Genomic DNA, 12,376 nt, shown 5'->3' with positions numbered 1-12,376 from the left:
GGGATTTACAAAAATGTTTTTATTTGGGAATTGAAGTGACTCAGAAATCCCATGTAACTTTGTAGTTACATCAATTATTACAATATTAAATAATGCATAACAAAGTTGAAATTTTTCTTGAGTAATTCTAGAATATAAACTGCAAGGACTGAGACATTAAACTAAATCCAGCCAGGTACCAACATGACTCATCTCTTCTATTTCACTGTTGCTATAACACAGGGGTGGGACACATTAAATATTGAAGTTAAATTTAATAACCAAGCAAACAAACAAAGCTAGTCATATACTGGGACAAGATTAATGCCCCCTCCACCCAAAATAAAATTTTAGTGCAAGATTTTCCCAGAGACTGGCAAATGAAATGCAATAATAGATGGTTGAGGATGGCTTACGTTCAGTAAAGACTAACTGCTCCCATTGCACGCTGCCCGGAGATCCAAACACATCAGGTGGGACAAACTCCCTTCTCTGCATAGCCCAGAAATAGACAGACAATCCAGTTCAAGGCCTGACTCCCCAAAAGAAAGAGAGGCAAGATGTTAGGACATGTTCTACCTCCCTCACACAGCTACCTCACCTTTGGTCAGTCTATACAGTCTCAATCCTGCAAATAGATATTTATTAATTATAAAAAAAATGAAGCATGCAAGGCCAGAAGCAATAATACAGGCATCTGAATATTGACTCAATTGAGCCCTGTACAAATAAATGTTTTTTCCCCTGTTTCCTAACTTAGCGGGGATCCTCGGGCCCCTTGGGCATCAGTGACTTGCTCTTACTGAAGATAGCATTGAAACTAAATACAAGATATTGCTGTGTGGAGAGCAGATCAAATTTGAGACAATGCTCTATAAACAACAGCCTCCTGCTTTCAGTTGGTATTTCCTTTGCAGAAATAATTGCATTTGAAATGTACACACCATTTCACTTGCATACAAGTAACGATTATCACCAATTTCCAGTCAAAATTCTGTATTTAAATAGAATATGCATTTACAAACTTTGCAGGTTGAAACCGAAGCTTTCAGTATCTAATTACTTAGTTTATCAGTAATTAGGTTGTGGTCCCATTAATCACAAGCTTTATACAAAGCCTAGGCAAAACTAGGCAATATATAATGAGCACGAAGCAAAGGAATATCTGCTCCAAGTCTCATTTAATCATTTCTGTGCAGCCACTGACCAACAGTTCAACCAGGAGATGGTCCATCACAGCTACAGATACAGGGGCAATAGACACAGCTACAAATTAGGACATTTATCAGAAGGAATTCCACATTCTGTACTCTGATCAACTTGGGGCAAAGTTCACTGCGATACATTCCTATGCACTCGCTTCCTACCAACATGCTTGAAACTACTTTTCCTGTCTCACCCTGTCCAATGCATCTTACTCTGAATTCTGCAGAATCACGTCAACTGCCTAATGGTTCCCAAGTTGATGGAAGCTCTCATGTCCTCCTCAGATGCAACAAGTCTCAGAAGGGAATGGATTGCACATCCATTTTAGATTCATCTCTATGTAAAAATACATACATGTTTGAAACACAAGACACCTGGAGCTGATATTGTGATGTGTTTCTAAACTAGCAACTGTTAATTAATTAATTTTGGTATCTCCAGTTTAATATTTCCTGTGCTCCGATGCAGACTTTCTGTATCTGAAAGTATGTCGTCTTCATTTTCCTACTTACTGTTCTTTGATAACTGGTGGTTGCAAGTAATGACTGTGCCATCTCTAATACACAAGTCACAGATGAGCAGGGATCCCTGGGTTTGTGCAGTTCAACCCAATTGAGCATTGCACAGATTATAGTCCACACTGGAGATTAGTGGATTGTACAATTCCCTCTAACTCACTTAATCAGCAAAATCCATAAGCAAAAGGTAAACCTCAAATCTTTGAAAGATGAAGGAACTTTAATGGCAAAAAGAATTTAAAGCTTGCTCTGCATTAAATTTTCATGTTTCCCTATCTTTATATTATTTAGGATTACAAACCAAAAAGTGCAAGTTATTTTTAAAGTGCAAAATAGTGTATTTTACCAAATGAAGTTATGTGTCTCTCATGCTCAGGTTGGAAAGAATTCCAGGGAATCCACATGTACTGAACCAATACTGGATGTACCATCGAGTTGTGTTCAGAAAAAAAGCAGGACTCGGCTTTTCTTTCCCCTCAATACTGCAGCTTTGCAGATTATAATGAACCTACACAAAATCTAATTGGAAAAATTAACACAAAATCTCTGTAGGAGTTACCAACTCTCCAGGACAATGCTGCAAGCAAATCAGGATACCATAGAAGCATTTATTTAAAAAAATGTTTTTGAACACATTGGACTTTAGGTTATAAAGAGGTGGGCAAACTGTTCTTTTTAGGTGAAGAATCAATAGAGAAATATCTAATTTGGTGACAGAGCATTGTAAATACTAACAAGAGGAAGTATACGTCGAGCAGAGGGTTGGAACTAGTGGAAGACATGTGGCAAATCTCCTGGAATGTGTGTAAAAAGAGTAGGCAACCCTCACCTTACATGTAGTCAAGACAATATCACTACTTCCCCTGACTAGCCTATATTGTGATTAAGAGAAGCGGGGTTCTCTCGAGTGTGAGAGAAAGAGAACAAAAATTCCTGATTGCAGAGCAATCAAAATGCAGTTATATATTGAATAAAACAGAACCAGGCTGCACCATGCCAATAACATTGAGAATTCTATTAAAGTCTGAACCTACTTGAGCCATGACAACAGGAACCATAATTCTGTTCAGTCAACTTGGACTAAAATTTTCCCCTCACTCCATTTACTCTACCATGCGGATTTGTTGTTTTTGAAATGACAAAATTAAATAAAACCATATGCCTTTTGGCTGCAGTGGATTTCCCATCCTCATTTTGTAAAGTTTATGACATCTGAAGCCTTAAAAACTCAAAAGATGGAACTCATCACGCCACTCAGTCCTGTGTTTAACAACACAGGCTGTCCCTTCCATTCCACTCAAAACCAAACAGGCCAAAACTGCACAGTACAGAGAAATACAGAGTAAACCCGTTTCAATCTGAAGTGTAACCAGCTCAAGTTTCACTTGCATTGCTAGCAATCCCAACGAACGTTTTGCAGAACCTTGAAAATTTTAAAACTAAACTCAGTTGCCTGTGTCATATTACAATGACAATAGATTAGCAAACAGTGCAAGAAAAAAATGGACATCTTATAGATTTATATGAAAACAATAAAATAACTGAAACAACTCAATAAAAAGTATAAAGCTCAGCAACTGCACCCTACCCTCACCCACCCAAACTGGCACCCATTACAAAGTCCTAAGTCACTCCTAGATAACACTTCATTTAATACACATGGCCTTCATTCCTCATGTTGCCAAGGCCATGCATTGTGCAGTCTGGCACTCACACTGCAAAAATGCCAAGGGCACCCAATATCTAATTGAGTATATAATAGATTAGCACAGCTTTTCGAGTTTGACAATGTGACGATGACAGAATTGATTACAGGGGAATCTCAAAAGAGACGCATGCAATACTCTTGAGGTTAAAAACCTTTCTATTTTCGGGCAAAACAAAAAGTGTGCCAGGACTCATGTGAAAGAGGTTTCAGAAAACCTAAACCATCCCAGAGCATTTGATAAGGGTTAATAAGTGAAATTACAAAAGCAAACTATTAAGGAGCATGCAGGCCATAGCTGAAAGGATTATTTACATTTCATGGCATAACAGGTTCTGGTGTGATGACTGATTTCTAAAATGCCAAAATACATGTGATTTTAAAACGCTAGTCATCGCAAACAGGTAGTGCAGTGCAAGGTGTGGATAATAAAGGAATAAAGCACGATTATTAGATAGCGATAGTTTGGGTTTCTCAATTGTACTCATTCACAGTCATTTAACAGTGCTATAAATTGCTAGTAAAACTGTGCTTCACCCAGATAAAGCTTTCTGGATTGTGCTTTAATGCTTTGTTCTGTGCTTCTGGCATTTTGTGGTATGATGATATAATTCCCTTGTGAAAAAGAATGAAAGTTGATGAATTGTGCTTAACCCGCAAAGTTACTTCAATCAATTAGTGTGAAGCTGGCTCTTTTTCATCATTCTGTTTGCAAAACCTCAAAAAACATGCACGATTTCACCACACTTCTCTTTCCCCATCTCATTATAATCAGTTCCCTTCATTTACCTCTCATCTCTTAAACCATTCCCATTTCCTTCCTCAGCTCTCTCACCCTCTGCTCGCTCACTCACTTACACACACCATCCTGAGACTTTCAAGGGGTCTTCCAACAAAAAAAAAATCACTTCTTCCAGTGGGGAAGGGGAGCAAACATTGACACCAGTGATACCTCATCAGCCATCACTGTGCCGGTAAATTGGACTTGCTTTCAGTCTTGTCTTCGGTTAAGTTGCCCATTTTTGGTACTGGCATGCCAAGTCCACCAATCACACTGGGGAGGCTCTGGTTCCGCCTTAAACCTCCCAGAAGATTGCTGCCAGTCCCCATGAACACTGCCGACTCAGGCCTGCATTGCCTGCTCCTGCCCTCTACACTGTCATCGTGCCCTTGAGCGCTCTTGGGCTTGACCACTTGGGCAATTCCCATCCTTTGCAGCTTCTTGACCAAGTTCAGACTGATGGGAGCGGAATCTGTACGGCTCCGCCCAGGCTTCAAGCAGTAAACCTCCTGGAGCACTGTCTCAGCTGGCCGCGAAGCCAGGAAGTTGTCAATGGCACTCCGCGAGTCAAAGGGCAAGGGCGACGGGCACGGAGAGCAGGAGGGGGAGTTTGGTGGGGTACAGGGTACAGCTAACGTCTTCGGGCGAACCACAGGTGGACTTTTCAAAAAGGGACAATGATAAATGCCAGCAGAGATCCCGCGATCGTGCAGCAGTTTGGTCAGGCTGCTGGTACTGCTCAGAGTAGTAGTTGACTCCCTCGTCTTCATGAAGGATTCACCGATGCTCAGGCGGCAAGTAACACTGGGACTGCTGGAATTGGTGATGTTGATGGATGAGCCCCCTATGTTTGGCACTGCAGCATACGTGAAACTGGAACAAAGTGAGAGAGATAAGTCAGACAAATGTTCACATCAACTACACAACAGAGGTATTTCACTTCGAGCAGGATCTCATCTCCTTGTGCCCAAATTAGTCACTCTAAATAAAATATGGATATTTCCACTGCACAGCACTATCACCAATCACAAAACTGTCCATGTTAAGTCTGATCACTACACGACATTCTGTCTCAGACAGATTTTCAAAATCGGGAAGTTTATGTAAAATTCTTTTGTTTAGAGAGAAAGTATTCTCTCCAAATGTTGTCTTCCAATATTTGTGTTTACCTTCACTACACAGAAGAAAGGCCATTCAGCCCAACTGGTCTGTTTTGATGGAGGAGCAAATTATTGCAGATGTTGGAATCTGTACTGAAAACAACAAATGCTGGAGATCTCGGTGGGTCAGACAGCATCCATGGAGAGAGAGCAAGCTAATGTTTTGAGTCTAAATGATTCATCAGCTTTACAATGTAACATGCATGAATCCATGTAAGACTCTGTTAACTCATTTTTTAGATTTGAATCAGTCTAAACATTATGGCACAGACAACGGCACACAGGGGCCGAACACCTTCAACACATTAACAATTGGTGTCAGCCCAGATAAAGTTGACCTGAGAATGTAACTTTTAAAAAAAGTTTTGTGATTTACATTCAAAAGAAGTGAAAATGACATCGTCATTCTAACAGATGAGAGACTTAAACAATCAAGGTATTTTTCAGTATATAATTTCAGTTACGTCACACTGTAAACTTTTGCTATAAATTCTGTGTTACACCTGATGAAGGAGCGTCGCTCCGAAAGCTAGTGTGCTTCCAATTGAACCTGTTGGACTATAACCTGGTGTTGTGTGATTTTTAACTTAATTCAACTCAACCTGGATGTACACAGATTGTATTTCTTGATTATGGAAAGAGGACATTCAATCTATCATGTCTGTACTAGCTGACAAGTAGCCATAGAGTCACACAGCATTGAAACATAACCTTCGGTCCATGCCAACCAAGTCTCTCAAACTAAACTAGTTCCACTTGCCTGGGTTTGGCCCATATCCCTCTACACCTTTCCTATTCATATACCTGTCCAAATGTCTTTTAAATGTATCTTCATGTACCACTTCCTCTGGCAAGAGAAGAAGACAGTATCCAAGCATCCCACCTAACCCTCTTGCCAAACATCACTTGGGGCAGGGTGTGTGCCAACCCAGTCTAATCTCATTTTACTGCTTTTGGTCCATAGCCATATTAGGTTACAGCTCTTCAAAACCCTAGTGAAGAACTTCCTAAATGTTATGAAGGTTTCTACTACCCATTCAGATAGTCAGTTCCAGATTCCCACCACCATCACTGTGAAAACACGTGATCTTAGATTCCCTCTGAACCACTAAGTTGGAGTCTCCTGGTTATAAACAGCACAGCCCAGCAGATCTAGGCCTCTCTGGGACTGGTCAGTTCAGATGATTCAATTGCAGAGCAGAATGATGCCAATAGCATGGACTCAAATCCTGCATCCGCTGAAGCTACCATGAAGGCCCCACCTTCTTAACCTTGAACACAGTGTGTGACCCTAATATTAAATTCACTAATTTGAGTATGTCAGTCAGCCAGCTCTATTCCAAAGAAAACAACCCTAAGCATACCTAACATCCTCTCACACTAAAATTTAGGCAACATCATTGTAAGTCTCTTCTGTACCCTCTTAAGGGTAACGACAACTTTCCTATAATCAGCCTGAAATATTAACTCTCTCTCTCTACTAGTGCTGCCACTCTAAGTATTTCAACATCTGTGCATTACTTTGATTTTGTTTAATTTCTTCCTGCCTTCAAAAAAAAAGGCATCACCTCATTCAAGATTCATAATGTTTTGCCTTGTCACAGGGATTGTTCTCCTTAAGAGGAGAGCGCATAATGGCATATGTTCAAATTTAAGAGATTGGATAGAATAAATAGGGAGGAAATGATTTCAGTAGCAGGAGAATCGATAACCAGATCTACAAATAGAAACAGAGGGAAGGTGAGATATATTCTAATGCAGCGAGTTGCTATGATCAGTACGCGCTGTGTGAAAGCGTGGTGCAAGAAGATTCTATAATAACTTTCCAAGCATATATATACAAATCCTTTCTGTAGGAAAGGGCAGGGAGTGGTTCTAATTGGACTTTAAAGCATGAAAATGCAAAATGGGGACTGAATGGCATCTTTCAAACTGGGGACTGAATGGCATAGTGACACAAGATCCTATAATTGGAAACCTGGCAAATTTTATCCTCTCAAGTTCATACCATTTCAAAAAACAGTATTAAACAGGGCTGCTGATGAATGGAGATGGCAGTTCTATTGGAAAACATCTGTGTGGGCGAACGACTCACCTTGTTGTGACTTGAGCAACATCTGTGGGATGGAGGATCCGGCAGGTAGTGAAGGTGAAAGTAGAGTTGGTTTGTGACAGACATTTGCCAGGATTCCGCACTAAATATTGAGGGAAAGGGGAAAGATGTTCATACCAGCAATGATGCAGATTTCCAACATGACGACGTTCAAACTTTTCATGGGCTTCTTTTCCAAAAATTACTTACATCAATGCTTATACGCATCAACCTACACTTAATTCAGTTGGCCACTTGTGAATTGTTTGGTTGAAAGAGTCCAAATCTCCAGACAAATCCAACCTGAATTGAATTCTAAATAATTTGCTCGAAAGCTCAGTTTTTATGCCCTTTTTCTCATTTAAAGTGATAAATGACTTACGTCATGTTATTTTGGCACCAATTTAGTTATATATCGTCCTTCCAGCATACCTTTTATAATTGTTCATAGTTCCTAACTTTCAGTTCATCCTACCACAACAATTACATGGTTAGAATGTTAGAAGGACGCGAACCAAACATCATGTTTCCTCGTGCATAACTTCTAACTGGAACTGAAATAAAAAAGTCAGCTCCTCTTGTAATGAAAGGGTTATACTCTTCATATAGCAATATGAATGTTAGCATTAGTTTGTTAATGGGGATTATTTTATTCGATTGGATAAGGGATATTGGTGTTAAGCACCTGTGTGGGGAAAACTGCAGCCTACGTCTGAAACTTTAGGGACTGTGGTCAAGTATACAGAATATGCTAGAAGGAGTATTTAGCTAAATTAGTGCCATTTAACATGAAACGTCATTTATCACACTGCATGAAATAAGGTGTAAAATGTGAGATTTGGAGCAAATTTAGAGTGATTTATTGAGCTGATATATTGGTTCTAAGATCATTATATGCAATTTCTTTGGTTAAAACTCAAAAGTGCATATTTATGTATTATATGTGGAATAAACTGGTGACAGACACAAATATGCCGGGCTGACTGAATATACAACTAAATTAGACAGTATTATGATTGACTCTGGTAGTAGCTCAATTTTTGAAGGAATATTAGTACGATTGGAGGCTCTAGAGGCAATTTGTATAAATTCCTCTTTTACAAAACAAAGGAAAATCTTCTCCAATATGAGAAAGGAGGAGAGATAACATGTACAACCTCCCCAAAACAATCATGTCAATTACTGTCCAATTCTTGCTCATCTGCTCCTGTTGCACAAGGTTCCAGTTTATTGGTTCACCAGTTATTATGAAGCATAACTCACCAGCTGTTGCTTCCTGAGGAGAGAGGCTGGTCATTGGCAGAAAAATATCTGGTGGTTTCTCCTGCCTCTTTGATAGCTGCTTCTCATTATCTTCACTTTCCTCTTTCTCCTTTGTTCCCTCGGGCGTAGAGGTAAGCTGCGCTCTAAAGGTGATCCCCTCCTCGCTGTCCTCTTCCAGATCAGACAGGTGATGCACGTCATCTTCTGACAGTGGCTCAAAGCCTTTAGTGAGGACGCCAGGTCGTGGGTCTAAAATTGTACCCAAGTTGGGCTGTGCTAACTGTTGCCACTGGTGCAAAGTCATAGAACCTACCGGGTGGGATGAAAAGACAATTTTTCAAAAATCAAAAAGAGGAATCTACATGGTTAACCAGATAAATGCACCATCAATAATAAAAAAAAGTCTCGGGTGGTAAAAATACAGATACATTTTTACAACTTAAAAGACTGAACAACTATATAGTAATTATGTTTAAATGATGTGTGTTGACTTATAAGATATGATAGCAAATGCTTGCAAGAACACTGATGGCACTGTAACAGAAAAGATCTTTAGATAATGGAACAGCAATTGACCAGGCTTTGCAAGAGCTTGGTTCAGCAATCTGTTTGATCACCTAAGAGCCATAAAACAGTTAAACTCAACAAGAACAAAACAACAGGTTTTAGAATGTATTAAAATTCAGATACAAAGCAAATTATAATTCAAAACTCTGGTCACCTTCAAGAGGAGGTACCATGAACTGCATGAATAGACAAAGCTCCTGATTCCAAGGAAATTCTTTCTGTGGGAGTTTATGAATGTAGGACCACATACATTGCTCTGTACATAGTCTTAAGATGAATGTTTTGAAATAAGTTAATTATCTAAACATAATTATTGTGTTTAACTTTAGGAATCAGTTATTAAAAGGGTGAGGTTTATCCAAACATTGACTAGATCAAGGCTGTATACCAAATACAATAAATCTTAATGTTTACAGTCAAGGTTTGATTGCCTCATAACCCAATAATGGAACTGGGCCACTGGAACTGTGGGTTGGCCAAGGACCAATCTTCATCAGATCCTTCTCTACACCATTTCATAGCTGCTAATATGCTAAAACCTCTCCATGTGGTTCTGGGTGTTCTGCTCAAATTAATGGCAAATGCAATTAATAATAAAGACTGACCGTCGATTAGTCTCTGCCCTCACCTTCTATTGGCTTGACTATCTGTAGCTTCTCAGGTAGGAATGTGCGGAAACAGCTGGACACTCCTGAAATACAGGACATCTCTGTGAGATCTGTGACATTGGTCCCTGTGGAGACCATACTCTCCGCTGGTGTAGCGGATCCACTCTCCTCCCCTGCTGCCAGGGCCAACAGCTTCCGATCCCGCTCATCTTCAAAGAACATTTTCTCACTCAGGTAATTCTCCTGCCGTAAGGAAAGCCGGCGCAGGGCAGCGGCCAAGTCTTTGCCCCCAGGGGTACCAGGCTTCCCGGTCTTTGAAAGATTGCTGAGAGAGAAATAAGAGCACGAGCAACAGGTTATGGTGAATTAACTGGCAACGTGCAGCCAGAAACGTGCAATTCCATGTCAACTTGAAATTCATGGAGGAGCGTATGCATATTTTTATTTAATCGGAACATATTTCACAAGCTATAACAACATCTTGATTAAATCAATCCAGTGACATCTTACACCTAAAGTATTAGACTGTCAGTTGAGCATTAGATGTCTCAGTAACAACTATCCTGTTTCAAAATACCATAAAAAACCAAAATAAAAGTATCCATGTAAACAAAGGTAGCGGCTTGGGAGGAATAAATTTACTCAGCCATCTGAAAAGGATCAATCTAACTCTGAAAATTGGTGTAAATCAAACAAACCATATCATTCTATCTACTAAGGGATTCTTTAATCCCACTGACAATTTAGTACTGGGCTTTGTGCCATTGTCAGCTGCTTTGCTACAATGTCAGAATTAAGGGAACCTGAACTAACCACCTCAATATTATCCCTGTGATATCAAATGGTCGTGGAAAGGTTGGGTAGGGCAGAGGTAGAGAAAATATTACCATTTGTGGAAGCAATCAAGAGTGGAGGCCACAAATGTAAGATAGTCATTTATATTAAATGTGAATTCAGAATTAACTTATTTCCCTAGAGGTGGATTGTAATGTGGAGTTCCTTATCACATGGAGCAGATCATGAAGACCAAAGATGTAGTTTAGCAGAAGTTAGGAAGTGAAAGAGGTTTTGATAGGATAAAGGTTATGTAGAATGAGCTCGCAAAGAATAATTATTGGCTAGATCAGTTGGCTGAATAGCCTGATTCTAGACATGCCAGTTTATATATTAATCAACTGACAAGCACAAGCAATGTTTATTGTCTTTTGTTTAAATGAACAAGTAATAGTTTTGAATGCATTTTGTACAATTGAGTTCACTCTTCCCTTTTGCTTACATTCATCATATGGATGCCGTTACTTTATTGGAAACAAGTCTATAAAATCTGCTACAAACATGAGACTCTTCAGATTCTAACTATATTCTCCTCTCCTCTCAGCATTTCCTCCATGGACCTTGGTTCACTCTTCTATCACTCCTAACACTTACTCACTTTCCCATACAATCACAGAAGATGCAACTCCAGCCCTTTTACCTCCTCAATGTCCAAGGTCCAAGCAGTAATTTATTTGTACTTCTTTCAATCCAGACTAGGCTGGTCACAATGCTGATTCCTCTACGTAGGCAAAACCAAAGGTAGACTGAGTGACTACACCCCCGCTTTGTCCATAAGAAATACACAGACCCTCAAGATTCAGTCAATCACTTTGCCCTCATGCTAACATCTCTGTACTCATCCAGCTACAGTGTTCCAGCGAAGTCCATGCAACCCAGAGGATCAGCACTGATTTTTCACTAAGGCACTTTATAGCCTTCAGGCCTCAGCATTGAGTTCAACAACCAGACAATTAATGCTGTCCTCCAATTTAAATACACCACCTCACCTTCATGTCTTGTTTGCTTGGGTTCACTCTCAGCATAGCTGACCTATTTTACTCAAAGTAAGCATTGACTCCCATTTTGCACCTGTGTATCTCCTCTACTGCCATTAACACTCTTGGTCGTTATTCTTGGCACCCTCACCATCCCCATTTCACTTGCTACTCCTCCCCCTTTGTCAACATTTTCCAGCCCCCCTTCAGTCACAGGTGAGGTGCCGGAAGACTGGAGGTTGTCAAATGTGGTGCCACTGTTTAAGAAGGGCGGTAAGGACAAGCCAGGGAACTATAGATTGGTGAGCCTGACCTCGGTGGTGGGCAAGTTGTTGGAAGGAATCCTGAGGGACAGGACGTACACGTATTTGGAAAGGCAAGGACTGATTAGGGTTAGTCAACGTGGCTTTGTGGTGGGAAATCATGTCTCACAAACTTAATTAAGTTTTTTGAACAAGTAACAAAGAGGATTGATGAAGGCAGAGCAGATGTGATCTATATGGACTTCGGTAAGGTGCTTGACAAGGTTCCCCATGGAAGACTGATTAGCAAGGTTAGATCTCACGGAATACAGGGAGAACTAGCCATTTGGATACAGAACTGGCTCAAAAGTAGAAGACAGAGGGTGAGGTGGAGGGTTGTTTTTCAGACTGGAGGCCTGTGACCAGTGGAGTGCCACAAGGATC

General features: G+C 40.2%; 1 protein-coding gene across 2 annotated transcripts in view; it reads right to left on the bottom strand.

The window, feature by feature from the left end:
• trak2 (trafficking protein, kinesin binding 2) overlaps positions 1 to 12,376 on the bottom strand; it is an 84,278-nt gene continuing 71,902 nt past the window's right edge. For both annotated transcript variants that reach the window (XM_043693258.1, XM_043693260.1), the window contains 4 exons: positions 9,900 to 10,204; positions 8,705 to 9,013; positions 7,445 to 7,544; positions 1 to 5,062 (listed from right to left, as the gene is read on the bottom strand). In XM_043693258.1, coding sequence (XP_043549193.1) covers positions 4,372 to 5,062; positions 7,445 to 7,544; positions 8,705 to 9,013; positions 9,900 to 10,204 — 1,405 coding nt within the window. In that variant the 3' untranslated portion in view covers positions 1 to 4,371. The remainder of the gene's footprint in view (positions 5,063 to 7,444; positions 7,545 to 8,704; positions 9,014 to 9,899; positions 10,205 to 12,376) is intronic.

The sequence above is a fragment of the Chiloscyllium plagiosum genome, chromosome 7 (assembly GCF_004010195.1).
Source record: "Chiloscyllium plagiosum isolate BGI_BamShark_2017 chromosome 7, ASM401019v2, whole genome shotgun sequence".
Taxonomy (NCBI): domain Eukaryota; kingdom Metazoa; phylum Chordata; class Chondrichthyes; order Orectolobiformes; family Hemiscylliidae; genus Chiloscyllium; species Chiloscyllium plagiosum.
This window is presented reverse-complemented; position numbering and strand designations above follow the sequence as displayed.